Here is a 20,923-nt window from a genome sequence, read left to right as displayed (position 1 = left end):
ATTCTTAAACTGTTGTTTTATATCATTTTACTTTTTATTTTATGTTTATAATCTTGGTTTAACAGTAGTAGCAGCCTTTCAACTTTCTACTTCCAGTCTGTAAATTGTACTTTGAACTACTACTAAGTTCAGTAAACATCAATGGTGTAAATAGACAAGAGGAAATCATAAAAAGAAAAGCAAATATAGTATATGAATAACACATTTTATACTTACCTAACCAAAAAAACAACAACAACATAGTCATGGATATAAATAAAGACATGTACAAAACAACTGGTTTCATTGCCCAGGTTTGCTACAAGCTGCTATGGATATTTATCTCAATATGTTTGTATCTAAAGTTTGTACTGATGCGCAGGACTGATTTCAAGGTGGTATAACATACATAAGTATGAAAACCTTTTTCTTTGTTGGAATCATAATGCATATTAGCTCACTAATGCTATATGTACATACATTTGTTCAGAGATGCATTGTGGCCCTGATTACAAATTACCACAATCTTGTTTTAAGTTAGATTTGTACGCAGTTAAAATAAAATCTCTGCATTGCTTCCTCAATTTATCAGAAGGGTATTTCTGCTGTTTAAGTTCCCTGCCACATACCTATACAGTACTTTCCATTTGCTACTGCCTACAAATGCTATAACACATATCTTCTGTCTTAACCAGGGTCAACTTATAAGGGTTAACTTGTACAAAAGGAGTGGAGGCTGACTATTCACCTAGCAAAGTGGGTGCAAACTTTGCAAGTGAAGCTCAGGGCACTTTGAATGCCCAATCATTTAAAGGAAAATGGAAAAAAAGGTTTGTTTGTTTTCTGAACATGACTGAATTCCTTTATTTTGTAACTAATTCCAAATTTGCAGAACGATTTGAATTAGAATCAGCTGAAAATTGATACGAAGAATAGCTGGGTGTTAAGCAGCAGGCCGGGAAGCTGGCCGCTGCGTCCTTAAAAACTGATGACTCACCAGCTGTGAGAGGTTTTCTCTACTGACAGCTGAATGTAAACTACAGAATCCTGGCAATGAAAAATATATGAAAAAACAGCATGGGGTCACCCCCTCATCCATACCAGGCCCTTCAAGTCCAAATTGGCCCGTGTGTACCGCAGCCAGTCCGACAGAAGCCAGCCGACAGAGGCATGTCTGAAAAAGGTCTGCCGACCGGTTTACTATCACCGCTCTGTGCTGACCGGAGTGTTCTGGCGGGGGGGATGGGGCCTGTCAGAACACGATAGAACAGCAGGGGAGATCATTGTACTAATATTGCTCCTGCCTGAGCTGTCAGTTTTTTTTCGTTCAGTCTACTGGGTTGAATGAAAAAAAACTATCAGTGTGTACCAGGCTTAAATCTTTAGGGGCAGATCCACATACAATTAGATGGGCGCAGCGTATGTGAGATACGATACGCCGCTGTAACTTACTTTTGGCAGCTTTGAATCCACAAAGAATTCGGCGGCGTAGTGTATCTCTCACGGCGTAGCGGCGCCTAATTCAAATTGGCGAGTAGGGGGCGTGTTTCATTTAAATGAAGCGCGTCCCCACGCCGAACGAACTGCGCATGCGCCGTCCCTAAATTTCCCACCGTGCATTGCGCAAAATGACGTCGCAAGGACATCATTGTTTTGACTTGGACGTAAATTACGTCCATCCCATGATTCACGGACGACTTACGCAAAAAATAATTCAAATTAAACGCGGGAACGACGGCCATACTTAACATAGCAGGTCTAACTATACGCCACGAAACAGCAGCTTTAACTATACGCTGGAAAAAGCTGACTAGAGACGACGTAAAAGAATGCGACGGCCGCTCGTACGTTCGTGGATCGTCGGAAATAGCTAATTTGCATACTCGACGCGGAAACCGACAGGAACGCCACCCAGCGGACGCCGAAGAATTGCATCTTAGATCCGAAGGCGTACGAAGACGTACGCCTGTCGGATCTAACCCAGATGCCGTCTTGTTTTGAGGATTTAAAACAACGATACGACGCAGGAAATTTTAAAAGTACGCCGGCGTATCAGTAGATACGCCGGCGTACTCTCTCTGTGGATCTGCCCCTTAGCCTAGGAAAAACAATGTAACCTTGATGGAAGCATCTGATGTGGTCTGCTGTGTCCCACTGTGCCCCATAGTGTTATGTCAATGAAAAGCTTTAGGCTGGGCATTTGGTTGTACAATTTCTGTACAATCTCTTTATATTTACAAACATATAATATAGGGCCAAGCTGTATATAAATGTATATCAATGTAAAAGAAAATCTACAGATATCAGATGGTATTGTATGTGGCCAATTTTAGTTTACCAAATCACTATATAAAAGTATAATACCTGTCCTAATTCATTCTTAATATGGCCTTCTTGGGTTAAAAATGAGAACAAAGTTGTTTAGTAGACCCATATACCTGTTCGCCCAATAATGATCACATTTTTGCTCTGCTATAGGCAGTATATGTGATCAAATGGCCATCAAGTTGAAATTGTATTTTTGTTTTTTCTGGTTTTCATCTTTCGTCTAAAAATTGAGGGCCAAATTCTCAAAACCATGTGTAAATTTAGGATTATCTAACTTATGTCATTTAAGTTAGGGCGCCCTAAGTTGGTGTCGTAACTACCGTATTCTCAGTGCATTTGCGCTCAAAACTGCGCCATCCTTAACTTAAGTTTCAATGCCTAAGGCGTGGTTATGGCAAGTGGGATTGAAGTGGGCGTGCTTCATTGTAATGAGCCGTGACCCCATGCAAATGAAGTGCCGGCCGTACTGCGCATGCGCGCACGAATCTGGACCTCAATGCGCATGTGCAGAACTTTGGTCAGCGCAATCAGTGAGATAGGTAAAAGGCCAAGCGTACTTAGTTTGAAGATCGCCCTGTGGCTAAATAGCCCCAGTCAAACACACTTCAATTGCAAAAGTATTTCCCTGTGTTCCCTTCCTAAAGCAAGTTGCTTCTGCTTTGAACGTTTGTCAGTGTTTGTTGGTAAGATTGTTTTGTGAGAAAAGTGTTTGTGGAGTTGGAGGGTATAGTTGGTGTTTGTTTTTGCTAATTTGTTTTTTGTTTTGATTGTTTGCCTGTTTGTTTTTACTAATAGTTTTTTTTGGGTTTTGTTTATATTTTTTGTTTTTCTTTTTTGCCTGTTTGTTTTCGAATTAATAGTAGCTGTCTGTCTATTTTTTATTTTGGCTTGTTTGTATTTTCTTTGGTGTGTGTGTGTATTGTTGTTTGTTTGTTGGCTGAGTTCCCTGTTGCTGGGTGTTGTCTGTCATGGCTCCCAAGCGCAGGAAGCTAAATTTTTCACCGGCAGAGAAGCATATACTTGCTCAGGGCGTCCTTAAATTTGGGCGATTTCTCCATGGCCCTGAGAGCCACACCACCACCCCGGCCAGGAGGAAGGAGATCCTTCAAAAGATCACCGATCGGATCAATGCGGCGGGGGGGGGGGAGACCAGGACCATCGCTGGAGTTCAAAAAAAAATAAATGACTTGAGGAGCGTGTCCCGGAACAAGCTGGCAACGCTGCATGCCCATACCAGGGGCACTGGAGGAGGGGGACCCTGCCCAGTCAGGATGAGTGAGGAGGAATGGGCAGTGGCCCAGTGTTTCCACCCACAGCAGGTGGTGGGCCTGCCTGGCTTTGACAATGATCCTCTTATGAGGACAGGTAATTTTTTTGAATTTCTATCTGGTGATTAGCATGTGTGGGTGGGGGAAGGGAAGATGTGCCAAGTTTGTGGATACAACAACCTGTGATTGTTTTGTGTCCTCCCCAGATGGCCAGGAGGTGGCAGCCCCATCAGCCCAGGAGGTGGCAGCCCCATCAGCCCAGGAGGTGGCAGCCCCATCAGCCCAGGAGGTGGCAGCCCCATCAGCCCAGGAGGTGGCAGCCCCATCAGCCCAGGAGGTGGCAGCCCCATCAGGTCACGAGGTTGCTGGCCCATCAGGTCAGGAGTTTGCTGGCCCATCAGGTCAGGAGGTTGCTGGCCCATCAGGGCAGGCTGCTGCACCACCCCCAAGACAGGCTCATGCAGAGTCCCAAGAAGGGCAGGATTCGCCATGGGAGGATAATTTGGATGTTGAGTGGGAGGAGGATGAGGGGGAGGAAGATGACAATATTCTGATTGGGCAGGAAATAATGATGGGCCAAGATATGACCTTTGAATCATCCCCTGAGGGAACCCCACAGGCGCCCAGAAGTCAGGCCACCATCATGGGTCGCCCCTTCCAACCCTCCTCCAACATGCAGCAGCACCCATGGCTCACTCCAACTCCTCCTCCAAGGCCACAAGCCTCAGGGGCAAGTAGGATGCCGACCCCTGAAAACAGGGGGGGGTTGGTGCGTCTGCCGGTCAGTCTGTTGAGGGACAATGTCCGGCAGACCCGCAGTCTGTCTGCAATACAAAAAACTATCAGCAAGGTGGAGCGCAGCCTGGGTGCAATGAGGGAGTCACTGGGTGACGTGGCCACCAACTCCGTGGGGGTCATCACCTGTTTGTGGGACATGAGGAACGCCACAACAGGTGTGGCCCAGGAGGTGACTGCCCTCACCCAGGCTGTGCAGGCCAATACCCGGGCTGTGCAGGCCAATACGGCTGCCATAACTTCCTGTCTGACAAGGATAGCCGTTGCCTTGGAGGGAAGGCCAGCAGGAGGACAGACACCAGGGGAGGCTGCTTCCTCCCCTGTACAGTCCCCCCGCCCTCAAAATACTCCCTCCCCTGCACAGTCCCCCCCCCTGAGAATACTCCCTCCCCTGCACATTCCCCCCCCCCTGAAAATACTCCCTCCCCTGCACAGACCCCCCCCCGTGAAGATCCCCCAGTTGGCCGTGGCCGTCCCCGTGGCCGTCCCCGTGCCCGTCCCCGTGACCGTGCCCGTGCCCGTGGGCAGCCCAGAAGGAGCACTCGGCAACATCCCTAATTTGCAGGGGTACTTTTTTTTGTTTTTTTTTACACTGTACTTATGATTTGGTATATGTGTGTGAATGATGTGTGAATGTGGGGGGATGGCATTCCTGAAAACATAAGGGTGTCACCCTCAGTTTTGGTGGAGTAGGGATCCCCAGGACCAGGGAGAAGTCATCCTAGGTTCCTGAATGGTGTATGAATGCACAGTGACATAATTGGAGCCGTGGCGGGGCGTTACTGCTCCCAAGTACCAAAGGGGGGGGGGGGTACTTGGATCTAATCCAATTCTATGTGCATGTGATGTGTCTGTGCTAGGGACCACAGTGACGTGCATTCATGCATTCTCATTGTGAGATAATTAATGTGCGTTTTGTAAATCAAAATAAACATTCTGTTTGGCATATAAGTAATGTGCATTTATTTAACAAAATAAAGATTTAAAGGTCACATAATCTCTGTGATTTGGTCTTGGCAAATCAAAAACAAAAATTGTATTAGGATGCATTTACTGGGCAAAGATGCCTTCAGACAGTTGTCTCCTGATTGCCTGGCCCTCAGCAGACCGGGTAGAGGGGTTTGGGGGGGGGGGTTGCCTGGGTGGGGGGTCAGGTCAGGAGATATGTCCACATGCATGCCCTTTCTTAATGCAAAATTGTGCAGTATGCAACATGCACCAATAATTTTGCAGACAAAGTCTGGGGAATACAATAGTGTACCCCCAGTCTTGTCCAGGCATCGGAATCGTGACTTTAGCATGCCAAAAGTCCGCTCAACTATAGCCCGGGTCTGGACGTGCACCTCATTGTATTTTCGTTCTCCTGGTGTTTGGGGGTTTCTAAAGGGGGTCATCAGGTGGGGTCCCAATGCATATCCTGAGTCACCTGTAAGGGAAAAGACAGGAGGATATTAGTCATGCATGTGCCCCTTGTGATGTCTCCATCATGGAGGGGGCATACCTGACACCAATGTCACTCACCAATCAGCCAGCTGTCTCCATAAACGTTCATCTCCAAGTCTTGGTAGATCTTGGTCTGCCGTAGAATAAAACTGTCGTGGCACGACCCTGGAAACTTGGCACAAACGTGCCAGATGAGGCCATGGGCATCTACAATCATCTGGACGTTGATGGAATGCCACCCTTTTCTGTTTCTGAACAGGTGTTCAGTTTCATGGGGGGGCTGGAGTGCCACATGGGTGCAGTCAATCGCACCGATGATCTTAGGAAAGCCAGCAATATTGTAGAAGTCTGTCATGGCTTGCACACGCTGGTCCTCCTGGGTGGGCATGACAAACTGATGGCTCATGCGCCGCAGTATGGCAGGGACCACCTGATGTAGGCATTTACTCATGGTGGACTGCACCATCCCAGCCACACCTCCAGATGCTCGCTGGAAGGAGCCACTCGCTAGAAAATGCAGTGTTGCCATAACTTTTTCCAGAGGTGTCAGGGCATGGGAACGTAGGGTTGGGGCGATTAGATCCTCATGAAGGAGTTGGGTAATCTCCAGGATGGCCTCCCGATCAAATCGGTAGTTGCCAATGACCTCATAAACTGGCATTTGCCAAATATCACGGCGTGGCCGATAAACACGCGCCTGTGCCCTCATCCTCCTCCTCTGTGCCCTCCTCCTCCTTTGTGCCTGTAAGGCAGCAAGTGCCGTCAAAATCATTGCTGGTCCTGGCATTTTTCAGCAACAAACTTCACAACTAGAGCTGTAACTCCCTTCTGCAAACCCTTCCACAGCATGTGTAAAATTAGGGCTGGTTTTATAATGTGGAAATTTAGTCAGAAAAACTAACAGGTGCGCACAGGGCGGAAAATACGGCACACACACTTAATTCTGAGAATCGCCCTAACTCCCTCATTTGCATCTTTGCCTATCAAAAACAGCGGCGAGCCTAGCGTAATTTGCGCCCGGGAATGCGCAGGTGTAACTACTTTAAGTACGGCTGAAAATACGGAAATCTTTGCTTAAGTCATTTTGACGATCGCGCGCAAATATACGCGCCGTGTAAAATTAGAAAAATGGAGTTAAGTCTGCGTATCTCTTTTGAGAATTTGGCCCTGAGTTCTTTACATTACATTCCCAGCTGCTGTGAACTTTGTGAAGGTTATTTTCAAACACAAAACAGTCAAGCATCTCAATGATGTCTCTGCAGTACATAGTGAAAAAGACATATTATTTAGTGGTGTGTTCTTGACTGTTCTTGGCCATTAGATTTATTTGTTAAATCTAAAGTGTGAAGGTGAAAATAAAAGGCAGAAGAGAGACAGAACCAGTCACCCGTCATATTGGCTAATCGTGCTTCTCTCTACAACTTATATAGAAAATCTGAATTATTGAACCAAATTTCAAAGCTAAACTTCAGGATAAGCAAATATTGTACAAATACAAGTTGTATGTGTATTCGTACTTGATTCTTGGTGTGCTTTGTGTATATCATTTAGATGTGTGCCATAATCCAGTGTGAAATATTGCTTCTGTGCAAGAGCTTCCTTTAACAACTAACGACCAGCTCACACAGATATACTGCAGTAGGTCGGCTTTCCCATGTGAACCAACGTACCTGTACGTCGGTCCATAAAAATAGTATGGTGGGCCCATGCCCGCTATGCACCATGGGAGCCTGCCCGCGGGTCCCACGGACTCGATGTCCGCCGGTGACCCGTGATCACGGTGAGGAGAGACAGAATGGGAAACTGCCTATGTAAACAAGGTGATTCCCCATTCTGCCAGATGACACGATCTACATTTCCCAGTGATCTGGAACAGTGATCTTTGTCATGTTCCAGTAAGCCCATCCCCCCTACAGGTAGAACACACCCAGGGAACACACCTAACCCCTTGATCGCCATCTAGTGTTAACCCCTTCTGTGTCAGGGTCATTTTTACACTGATCAGTGCATTTTATAGCACAGATAAATTTAATAATGTCACTGGTCCCCAAACAGTGTCATTTGGGGTCAGATGTGTCTGCCGCAATGTCACAGTCCTGCTAAAAATCGCAGATCTCCGCCATTACCAGTAGAAACAATAACAAAAAATGAAAGTCTCTTTAAACCAATCATATATACGCCTATTACGATTTTTTTTTACCAAAAATATGTAGAAGAATATATATCGGCCTAAACTGATGAATAGATTTTAAAAAAAAATTGGGATATGTATTATAGCAAAAAGTAAAAAATATATATTTTTTCAAAATGATTGCTTTTTTTGTTTGTTTATAGTGCAAAAAATAAAATCGACAATTTTGTTTGGGCACAGTGTCGCACGGCCGCGCAACTGTCAGTTAAAGCGATGCAGTGACTATTCGCAAAAAAATGGCATGGTGATTAACCACTTAAGACCCGGACCATTATGCAGGTTAAGGACCTTGCCCCTTTTTGCGATCCGGCACTGCGTCGCTTTAACTGACAATTGCGCGGTCGTGCGACCTGGCTCTCAAACAAAATTGGCGTCCTTTTTTTCCCACAAATAGAGCTTTCTTTTGGTGGTATTTGATCACCTCTGCGTTTTTTATTTTTTGCGATATAAACAAAAATAGAGCGACAATTTTGAAAAAAATTCAATATTTTTTACTTTTTGCTATAATAAATATCCCCCAAAAATATATAAAAAAACTTCCCTCAGTTTAGGCCGATACGTATTCTTCTACATATTTTTGGTAAAAAAAAACGCAATAAGCATTTATCGATTGGTTTGCGCAAAATTTATAGCGTTTACAAAATAGGGGATAGTTTTATTGCATTTTTATTAATAATTTTTTTTTACTACTAATAGCAGCGATCAGCGATTTTTTCATAACTGCGACATTATGGCGGACACATCGGAACATTTTGACACATTTTTGGGATCATTGACAGCAAAAAGTGCTATAAAAATGCACTGATTACTGTGAAAATGACAATTGCAGTTTAGGAGTTAACCACTAGGGAGCACTGTAGGGGTTAAGTGTGACCTCATATGTGTTTCTAACTGTAGGGGGGTGGTGCAACGTCATTGATCGTCTTTCCCTATATCAGGGAACAGACGATCAATGACACTGCCACAGGGAAGAACAGGGAAGGTGTGTTTACACCCACCTCTCCCCATTCTTCTGCTCCAGTGACCGATCGCGGGACACCGGCAGCGACCGGGTCCGCGGGTCCCCCGGGCGTGGTCACGGAGCTTAGGACCAGGTCGCGAGGGAAATCCTTCCGAGGCTGAAGTGGTTAAAAAATACCAGTTAATGCTGCTCCTGATTTCTGTGCATTGTCTGGTCTTGTATCTGCCGTACCTGTAGTGTTCTGCAGGCAGCTTGGTCCCTCCCCAGCTCTGCTCTCTGAACATATTATGTGCAGCACAGTGAATATATTACTTCTACTGTAACAAGGTAAAATCTAGGTTTGAAATAATATCTAGTACACACAAAGTGGATTTATGTTCATTGTGGCTATATACCTAATAGTTTATATTAAAGCGAAACTAAAGTTGGTTTGCTACATAATGTAAGAGCAGGCAGGCTTTTTATTGCAGAAGAGACATTTGATGTCTCTTCTGCAATAAAATACCTTTACCTGCCTGCTCACAGCGATCCCCACAATGTACACTGAGCTGTGCAAATGCAGCTCAACTTAAAGTGGCTAGACCGATCCCTGTGTGCCAGAATGACTAGCTCCTGTGTAAGCGCAGGTGTGATGTCATGCCCTGCCAGCCATTGAAAAATGGGATACAGGAGTAGATGCTGGTGTTCTGTCGAGAAGTGTCCTCCCCATCGAATAGTGCCTGGGACAAACTGCGCATGCGCTGTATGTCATAACATAACAGCTGATTTAAATGACTTCAAACGGGAAGCAAAACAACTTTATGCCCATCTTAGAGATAGGGGGTACAAAAAACCTGTTTACGAAAAGCTTACAATAAAGCCAATACACAAGAGAGGAATACCCTGATCTATAAGTCGAAAGAAATAACCAAGTCAGGCACAACTCGCATCATTACCCGCTATAATCGCCAGCATGCGTCAATTAGAAAAATATATAACAAATTTTGGTACCTGTTAACCTCGGATGAAAAGATCAGTAAATACATCAATGTATACCCTAAAATTACATTTAATCGTTCTAATCAGTATCTAATTCTGTAACATATAAGACCTACTCTATACATATGTAAGTGGTCCCCTCTATATACATTTTTTGTTTATAAACTATGTACATACTTTTTGGTGCTCTAGGTGGACTTTTGACCAACCTGGGCACAGTAGAACACTATGGGAATTTTACCTTTATTTTGTGTATCTATCCTCCTATTTTTCTCTACATATTTTCGGTTTTTAATACAGTTTATTTTATGTTGGGCTCCCACATTTTGAGTTTGAGGTTTAGCCTGTCTGTTTCCCTCATTAGGATCGACTGTTGGATAACACCATATAAGACTTACATGTGATGCAGTGTTGCTCTACCCCATAAGGCAGCAGGCACCTGCTTCACAGGGATTGGCGAAGTCTCGCTGCATGGGAGGATTTCCGACTTTCCCTTGGAGGTATGGCTTAGGTCCCTTTCAGTGGAACAACACAAATTACATAAATGTAACCCACGAGGTTGTATATTGTCTATCTAATCCAGTACACTTAGATGCTCATTTGATATCTATGAACTTACTGTTTTCCTATTTTTCTATACATGTTTATTGTTTTCTTTTGTGTATTCATTGTAGATCAGGCTTTCACATTGGGATTGCAGATAAGGCTTCTTTCAGGCGCTTTACAGGCATTTTTTTTAACGCCAGAGCACCTGAAAACCGCCCCAGTGAGAAAGTGGTCTAATTCCAAGTGATGTCATCACATGTGCAATTGGGCAAATAATGTCATTCAACAACATGTTTGTCAAATCTGTTGTAATTTTTCCATTGTAAGACCACATGATTAAAATTGGATAACGTACTTGCAGTTTTTACATTTCAGTCCAAACAGCATCCCTTTCCCACAGACAGTACAGGTCTGAGACATCCAGTACTTGGTAGAAAACCTAGGAAGCAAGAAAAGGACATCAGGCTGACTCATGATGAAAATATAAATGTTAAGCAGAATAAATTGTACCTCTGGTAATATTGATGCACTTGTTACTACTGATAATCAACATGTCTATCTACCAGCTAAAAATATTTTGTGAGTCAAACTTTTTCATTTCTGGAGTGACTCAGATCTTTTTTTTCCCCCCCAAACTTCATATATTCTTGATAAAGGATCATTTCTGTTAGCACCAGCATTGCCACTACAACTATGGTCTAAACTATTTTTCATAATAGCTGTCACCGGTTCCAAAATAAAGTGCAGGGCAGCAAAGTGGACACTGACATTTTACCAGCCATTGTCTGTGGTGTTTCCTTCCCAACAGTGGAGGTTACAAAAAGATTGGAACATTGTTCATTTCATAAAATGAAAAAGCCAAGTGCTTCCACTTTTGTGAAATACTTTACAGAGACTTTACTGAAAATACATTTTTTTATCAAACTGTGGTGCTTGACATTTTTAATGACAGGATGAATTTGTGGAAAATTCTGGTTATGTGGCAGCACAACTTTAAGGGTAAGGGAGTCTAGCATTCGCTTCATTCTTGTCTTATGTGATAATGATAAAGTGATGAATAAATAGTTACGGTAATTACATGGAGATAACACGTGTCTATTGTTCACAAGATGCGTGGGAATGTGGTCAGGCATTTGAAAAAATTCACATCCAATAGACAGTACACCTTAGGACAACACTCCATAGAGGATAAACATGACATCGGCTTATCTCTGTTTAGTCAGGAGAGAACAATAATAATCACCTGCATACTTTCCAGCTCCAAAATTATCATTCTGGTGGTCAGTATTTAGTAAAACTCAGCTGTGACTGTTCTGCTTCCATGCAAGGTCATACAACTGCATTAGCATCATTTGAACTGAATAACAATGTATATAACTAACAATATACTTATCTCTCAGCTACAATCCCAGAGTGAACTGGTCCCAGGTCATGTGACCCAGAGAACCAGTGTCAGTGCAATAGGTGCTGATATCTGCATATTATCTGATCTAAGAGGAAAAAGACTTTGTCGTCATACTTGTCAACAATGTAGACCTGATGCGATCACACAGCTTAAAGTGGTAATAAAGGTTCGGCCTTAAAAAAAAAGTCATACTTACCTGCACTGTGCGATGGTTTTGCACAGAGCAGCCCCAATCCTCTTCTTCTCAGGTCCCCGCCAGCGCTCCTGGCTCCTCCCCCTTGACCAGTGCCCCCAATATCAAGCCACTTGCTATGGGGGCACCGGCTCCCAAACCCTTCTCTACGCATCTATAAGACACATAGATCTGTGGCCACACCCCCTACTATCTCCTTTGGCTCACTGGCTATGATTGACATATGGATATACTGTACAGTGCTTATATTTCACTGTTCTAAAGGACACTGTGGTTGGTTTTTACAATATTATTTTTTCAAACTGATTTGTGAATGAGAGGGTCTTTACATTGTTATGCATTACAATTCCAGAGCTATGAAAAGACAAACTACAGTGTCTGCTTTCTTTTAGATGTGAATGACCCGTAGGCCACATGCACATTGGGAATTTAGCCTGCATACATTAAATTCTGGCATTTTATTAAACCTGGGAGGCATAGGTGCAGAGTCTTGTCAAAGACTTTGACACGCTGACATGGCTGAATGCTGTGCCAAGTGGTACTCACGTATGCCGGTATTCTGACGCTATTGGTTGGTATTACTATGTTCTTTATCAAACTGATTTGTGAATGAGAGGGTCCTAATGTACTCACCTGTTACAATCTCCAAGCTATAAAACAAAGACAGGCTGTAATGTATGCATGTCCTTAAAAAATGGACGATCCCTAGGCCATGTGCACACAAGGGGGCAGATCCACAAAGATATTACGCCGGCGTATCTCTTGATACGCCACGTAATTTCAAATTTTGCGCGTCGTATCTTTGTTTTGTATCCTCAAAACAAGATACGACGGCATCTCGGCTAGATCCGACAGGCATACGTCTTAGTACACCGTCGGATCCAAGCTGCAATTTTTCGGCGGCCGCTAGGTGGCATTTCCGCCGAATTCCGCGTCGAGTATGCAAATTAGCTAGTTACGGCGATCCACGAACGTACGTCCGGCCGGCGCATTTTTTTACGTCGTTTGCGTTCGGGTTTTTCCGGCGTATAGTTAAAGCTGCTGTTATGAGGCGTACTCAATGTTAAGTATGGCCGGCGTTCCGGCGTACAATTTTGAATTTTTTACGTTGTTTGCAAAAGTCGTTCGCGAATAGGGATTTGCGTAGAATGACGTCACCGTCGTGAGCATTGGCTTGTTCCGGGTTAATTTCGAGCATGCGCACTGGGATACCCCCACGGACGGCGCATGCGCAGTTAAAAAAAACTTTGTTTTACTTTGGGTCACGATGTATTAACATAAAACACGCCCCCATTACATCCATTTGAATTCCGCGCCATTACGCCGCCAAAGATACACTAGGCCGCCGTAACTTACGGCGCAAATTCTTTGAGGATTCGAAAAAAAAGAATAACGTTACGGCAGTGTAGGGTATCTTAGATTCGCTGCGCCCGGCGCAGAGGTACGTGGATCTGCCCCAAGGTGTTTATGTGCGTTCAATCCCAGCATTTTAGTGTGCCTGGCAGGCACAGGTGTAGCATCCAGCCCTGCCACCTGCATCTTGTCAAAGTCTATGGCAGGCTGAAATAAGCTGCAGATGGATGGGGATGAATGCTGTACCAAATGGTACTTGCGTTTAAGGCCCTATGTGTTTAGGGACAATTGGTATATATGCCTGCCTGGTGGACTAAAATGCCAACATTGGACACACAAGGGCTCAGTGTGCATGTGGCTTTAAAGCGGATATCACCAAAAAGTTAAATCTGTTTGCCTCTAACTGCATTTGTAGCTTAGTGCAGACGTATGAGAAAGCAATGAGCCAATACATAAGCATATAATGATTTTCTGGGGATGTTCAGGACATTAGTACTGTGCAAAACTCCTCTAGGTAGCTATGTTCCAAGATGGAGACATTTTGAATTTTTTAACATTTTATGAAAGTCACTGCATCTGTAAATTGAAAGTGGAAGGAAACTTTCAAACCTTATCAATTATAAAATGGATTGTTTACCAATTATACATATTATTTACATTTTAGATAAAGTAGGATTGTCTATAAAGTCATTTTAATCAACACTGGACTGCCAAGGGCTTAGGTTAGTAAGTAAATGTATTTATTTATGTTTGCAATTTGCTCATTAGGGTCCTTGTGGATAAGCTGTGGGGTTTGGGTTGAACATGAGTTCAAGGCAAATCCAAGTGGTTTGCGGTTCAGGAATGCAGTGAACTGATGCTATAGCAACCAATTCCAATAATGCATATAGAGAACTTTGAACTATGGTCCGGTGGCTTAAAAGGGCCAATAATGGGGGTTTTCCTATACACCAACCCTATTCAATTTAAAAGGCAAGGATTCCAGCAGCCTTTTGTCAGTGCGTGTTGGATACTTAGAGTAGATAGGGAGAGCTGACAGTGTTTGATTAGGGAGAGATAGATGTTCTAAACCAGGGGTCTTAAACTGGTGGCCCTCCATGCTTCTGCTTATGCTTCTGCTTATAACTGTCAGCCTTGCAATGCCTCATGGGTCGCAACAGTTTGAGGGCCATCAGTTTGAGACCCCTGAAACACAGCATTATACAGGGATATACACAGTAATGTATTGTGTTACATTTAGCTGGAAGAGATACCAACTGTTGCTTCCTCTGCTGGCCTGACACCATTCACAGATAAACAAAAATCTGCACTAGTAACCCAACCCCCCCCCCCCCCATCCCCATACCCTGTATAATTAGCAAACTCTCATAAAAAATACCAGCACTATATACCTCCATTAGAAAACAAAAAATTGTGACTCCATACAATCGGATCATATCATATATCAATTTGAATAATTCCAAAAGTGCATTTAAACTCCCCCACCAGTTACTATCTCCTTCCTGATGAAGTCCATGTGGTGAAACATGTTGAAGCGGAGGTCTCCTATCTGTCGGTATGTATACTGGGCTTTTGTAGCGTAATATACAGGATACAAATGATTCTTTGTGACTAAGCAATTGTATTTAATTTGAATTTAATCTTTTAAACAATATCACGCTATAGAAGCTGTCTGTTTTTAATGCATGAACCAACTGTGGTTATCTGGCAATTTAGGACCTTCTTAGGGATACAAGGTCATATATCTGGTGTTACCTTTTGTTGCTTATAGCACTGGACACAGAAGTGGAAATTACTGGGAAGAAGAAGGAATGTTTTCATTCACAATTTTTTTAGAAACATAGTGACATAGAATAGTGACGGCAGAAAATAAACCGAGTAGTCCATCGAGTCTGCCCCTTTTTTTTCTGTTTGTTTTTGGGAATTTTTTGTGCTTTTTTTAACTTGTCTAAGTATAGATCTATGTTTGTCTCAAGCATGTTTGAAGCCATTTATTGTTGATTGTCTCACTAACTCTGGTGGAAGTTTATTCCAAGCATCAACTACACTTTCAGTAAAATGATACTTTCTAAGATTAGTTTTGAACTTTCCTCCAAACCCATTATGATTACTACTAATGATACTGTTTTCTTCAGTACATTTTTGGATATAGTCCCTTATCATCCCATCCAATAATTTACCTACTATTGATGTTAGGCTGACTGGCCTGTCCTTTCCAGGAATGTGTCTCTGCACTTTTTTGTTGTTTTTGTTAGGGCAATTTATTTCTGAGAAGACTGAACAGAAGTAATTGTTTAAAAGGTTTGCTACGTCCAGGTCTCCCTCAACATATCTTTTGTGCCTAGTTTTTAGTGATCCCATTTTGTTTTTCGTTCTATCACTAATGTACCTAAAAAAAGATTTTATCTTCTTTGTTAATAGATTTAGTAATTTCCTCCTCTTTCTGTGCTTTGGCAGCCTACAGGCCCTGTTTAATAACCTACTGGGGGAAGCCGCTGACAAACATATTGAGATGGACAGAGCCCACTGAGCCCTTAGACCTAAAGGTCCCGCTTCTAAACCACAGGATGTAATCTGCTGGGTGCACTCCTACCCGCTGAAAGAAGATATCATGCGTAAAGACCACCCCACCAAACTGGTCTTTGACAATAACCCAATACAGATTTACCCGGATCTTTCCTGGATCACGCTTCAAAAACGTAGACTACTGCAACCCCTTCTCCACACCTTACAAGATAAGGACATTATCTACAGATGGGTATACCCCTTCAGCCTGACTGCAAGACATCAGGTGAAATCTTCTATATCACGCTACCCAGAAGACCTGAATACCTTCTGCGATACCCTTGGAACCCCCATCCCTCAGCTACCATACTGGGACCCGGTGGCCACCGCACCCCCACCACCGGTGGTCTGGCAGAAGGTCCCTCCTAGGATTGGAATGAAATCCTGGACTGCCGCACTCCGTTAAACGACATCTTTATTGATTTTTGGATCATGTTTGGATTTGATTTTATTTTATCTAATAAAGACATTGTTTAATCAAGTGCGGCAGTCCAGGATTTCTTTACAATCCCATGCATCAGTAGGGCGGGAGCCACTCAAGGGATCAGCATATTTTTTAGAGCGGTATCATCTCTTCAGAAGGTCCCTCCTACCAAACGCTCTGGAGGACTGGACTCCTCCTGCAAAGCCAACAAACACAGAAATGGCTGACCCCACTATGCAGCAAACTTCAGTTCAGTTAACCTTTTTGGCCCTTTACGTTTGCTCGACTTGGCCACACCACAATCTGGCCCCTACTCATGAGCTACTCCACGCTCTACCATAGCGATACTCCCCGAATGCCTCTGCTTCAACCTTGATTCACACCACGTTCTGGTCTCGGCCGAGACACCAAAGAGGTTGACTTTCTTATTACCACCCCCCCCCCCCCGGTTTACCATTTATGGCCATAAAAGCCCTCCCCACTTACAAATCCCCTGAACCGGATGGGCTACCATACGAGTACTACAAAACCTTCCTCCCCTACTGCTCCCGCATATGACCAGACTGTTCAATGCCTTCCTCCAGCAAACCCCCATCCCAAATGACATGCAAAGCTCCTTTCTAACCCTGATCCCAAAATCAGACAAAGACCCTCCTCCTGTGCCAGCTATAGACCTATAGCCCCATTAAACTCTGATCTAAAAATATTCACAAAAATCCTCTCGATCCACCTGAACGTGATTCTACATATCTTGATCCATAAGGACCAGGTGGGCTTCGTCCCCCTCCACCAAGCAGGCAACAACACGAGAAAGGTCATAGACCTAATCGATGTGGCCAATAGAGACAATTCAGAATCCCTGATCCTGAGTCTAGAAGCAGAAAAGGCATTTCACCGACTTGGTTGGCCTTTCATGTTCGCCACATTACGCCACATGAGATTTAGAGGACCTTTCCTGCGAGCAGTACAACACCTTTATACTAACCCCATGTCGCAAGTAAAAACTCTTTATATAAATAAATTCACCACCTGCAGTCTGGTTTCCCCCCAGACACACAGCCCCTGGCTTGGGCCTGATCTCAGTTGGTGGCCATCTTGGTACACCCCAGTAACTGTGATTCTCCAGCACTCACCCCCACTCCCCTTCCAGAACCCAAAAGCTTGGGAATTGGTTCCCATCTGTGAACTCAGGAGGGAGTTCACCCCCCCTCCCCCCATTCTCCCCCAAACAGTTATTTAACCACCATTTAGCACTTGATCCAGGGCTCGTCCGATCGCCCCTGAGGGGTCAGGAAGGAATTTTTTCCCCTGTCGCTGCATATTGGCATTGCACGGCTAGGGTTTTTTCTCGCCTTCCTCTGGATCAAACAGGGAGGGAGGATTCAGCGAGTTGGGCGACCCACTTGAAATCTTCCTTCCCATCATCATTGAAAAACCTTCCTGTTAAACAACAACCCCCCCCCCCCGACATTCTGCGATTATGGCTAATCTGAGATACTCTGCAGAAACCATTTGGGGTCTAAAGCCATTCGCCTCAATACTACCTGCCCTCACCAAAAAAGCTCTAAGAACTGAGCAACTGTTCAGAATCGAACGACAGTCAAAAATCACACCCATTTGCCCCAGCCAAAGCTCATATCATGCGCTTTGGTCAACAAAAGACAGCTGACTGCAACACCATTCTAGGAGAACTGGTACCAGTAAATTACTGCATTCAAATGGAAAACAGAGTGGGGCAAAGAGGAGGAGGCCTGGCGGTGATCCACAAGACTCACCTCTCGATCACCAAACCAGACCTTCAAAACTCGCTTCCATTCATGGAAACCCTCACTCTGCAACTGCAAACAAATCCCCAGGACACTGTCCATATACTACTCTGTTATAGACCACCCGGTCCAAAAACACACCTTTTCACGTCATTGACGGAGTTCATCTCCACCTATACCCTTAACATTAAACACCTGTTGCTGCTCTGGGATTTGAACCTCTGGGCCAACTCCTCACTGGACCCCGTCGCCGACGCCTGCATCGACCATCTGGAAAGATTAGGTCTGCAGCAACTAGTACATGAGCCCACTCATGCCTCAGGTCACACGCTTGATCTCATTTTCAAACAAGATTTGGAAATCGACATTCTGGAGATTGAGCCACAACCATGGACAGATCACCATGCCATTAAATTCACATACTAAAAATGCCCCCTCAAAAAAAACGATAAAATCAGTGACAACTCACTGGACTAGATCTCAGAAGAAGCTCCACTCGGAACTCTTCAAAACTACATTAGGGAACAAAATAAAAACAAGCCAACAACATCTAACAGCCACAGAAACACTTTACGCGATTAACAAAGCGCTACTACAGTCAGCCGACTTAGTAGCACCAAAACTCAAAACTTGCATCCGGAAAAACAACTCCAGCTGGTTTAATGACCAACTGTCGTTGCTAAAGCAAGAGCACAGAAGAGCGGAAGCAGCTTGGAAAAGAAGCTCTTCAGAGGAAAACCACACCATTTATAAGATAATAACTAAGAAATCTTTATGGCCAAAAAAAATCACTTTTCCAACATCATGCCCTCAACCGTCCCCACGAACTCTTCAAGCTAGTCACTCAGACTATGAACCCAGTATGCTTAGAGGCCCCCAATTCTGATTCACAAGAATTTTGCAACGAATTATCAGATTATTTCATTAATAAAATTGAAAAAAATCTGTGAAAGTATTCAGCAAAATAGAACCGTCATCAACCCCTCCCCAAATCACAAACCGAATACCCATATAAAATCGCCGCAAACAACTAATTTCACTCTAAAACCCATTTCATCAATGCCACCAAAAATATCATCGCTACTCTGCGAAACAGCACAGCGCTCAATGATATCATCCCAACCAAACTGCTGAAAGAATGTGCCGATATTTTGGCACCAGCTATCACGCAGCTCATAAACCAGTCGTTCAAGGAGGACACGGTTCCAACCCTGCTGAAACAAGGCATAATTAAACCAATTAAAAAAAAAACACCCTTGACCCCAAAGATCCAAACCATAGCCGACCCATAACAGGCCTAAATGTCCTCTCCAAGATAATGGAGAAAGAAGTTGTACAACAGTTACAACAGCATTTAGACACCCATAAATTACTCGATCCGTTTCAATCGGGTTTCCGTCCTGGTCAGAGGACAGAAACAGCACTGCTCAAAATATGGGATGACGCTCTCGAGGCAGCAGACAAAGGAGAATCTTGTCTTCTGGTACTGTTGGACCTAAGTGCTACTTTTGATACTGTAGACCACAAAATGTTACTGACTCGGCTAGCTGAAGTAGCCAGAGTCGCGGAATGTGATTTATCCTGGTTCTCCTCCATTTTGGAAAACCGATCACAAATAGTGAAACTTGGGCCTTTCACTTCTGAAGAACGCACGGTGTCATGCGGAGTCCCTCAGGGATCCCCTTTGTTGCCTGTTCTGTTCAATATTTATCTCCGCCCTCTTTTTAAAATCATCAGTAACCAGAAGCTACTTTACCACTCTTATGCAGATGACACACAACTGTATTTTCGGATCTGCAACAATAAGGATCATTATCTCGGACTAGAGAAATGCCTTACTATGATAGAAAACTGGATGACAAAGAGTTATCTAAAACTCAACGGCTCAAAAACAGAACTTCTCCTGTTTCACGCCAACCGGAAAAATCATCCAGTAACAACATGGACACCCCGCCCATTCTGGGTAAAACCACCACCCCTAGCATAGTCATTTTCGACACCAACATGACAATGGATGCACAAATAGGGTCAGTGGTCAGTGGATCGCACCATCTGCTGCGCCTACTACGCAGACTCACTCCCTTTATCCCTAAAGAAGACATAGCAGTCGTGGTGGGTACAATTATCAACTCCAGACTGGACTATGCAAATGGCCTCTATCTCGGACCCCCCCAAATACCAAATCACTCATCTGCAAGTCGTTCAAAATACGGCCGCTCGACTAGTGACTGCGAAAAAACCATGGGAATCAATCTCACCTTCTCTAAGATCCCTTCATTGGCTCCCAGTAAAAGACAGAATCACTTTTAAAGCACTCTGCCTAACGCATAAGTGTATCCAAGGAAATGCCCTCCAATATCTATGCGAAAAAATAAAAGCTCACAAACCCAATCGCGTTCTGCGATCCACCAACCAAAATCTACTCCAGATACTCAAAGCCAGATACAAGTCCAAAGGAGAAAGAAGATTTGCAGTCCAAGGACCTAGACTGTGGAATGCTCTACCAACCACCATCCAATTGACACCACTTGGCCTTCAGAGGAAAGATCAAAACCTATCTCTTCTGAGATCAAAAAGTTCATTCAGGGAATGCATACTAAGTGCCCAGAGGCGATTCAGTTCGCTATTTAAGTTTCTCACTCACTCACAACTGGGACTCCGTCCTTCGCCTCCCTGTATCAAGCTAATTTCCCTCCTTTATATAGGTCAATTAGGGAGCTATTTAAAA

General features: G+C 43.9%; 1 protein-coding gene across 2 annotated transcripts in view; it reads right to left on the bottom strand.

Moving 5' to 3' along the window:
* KSR2 (kinase suppressor of ras 2) overlaps nucleotides 1–20,923 on the bottom strand; it is a 607,737-nt gene that overhangs the window by 204,064 nt on the left and 382,750 nt on the right. For both annotated transcript variants that reach the window (XM_040345855.1, XM_040345864.1), the window contains exon 7: nucleotides 10,845–10,928. In XM_040345855.1, the coding sequence (XP_040201789.1) occupies nucleotides 10,845–10,928 (84 nt within the window). The remainder of the gene's footprint in view (nucleotides 1–10,844; nucleotides 10,929–20,923) is intronic.

Source organism: Rana temporaria, chromosome 1 (assembly GCF_905171775.1).
Source record: "Rana temporaria chromosome 1, aRanTem1.1, whole genome shotgun sequence".
In the NCBI taxonomy this organism is placed as follows: domain Eukaryota; kingdom Metazoa; phylum Chordata; class Amphibia; order Anura; family Ranidae; genus Rana; species Rana temporaria.
This window is presented reverse-complemented; position numbering and strand designations above follow the sequence as displayed.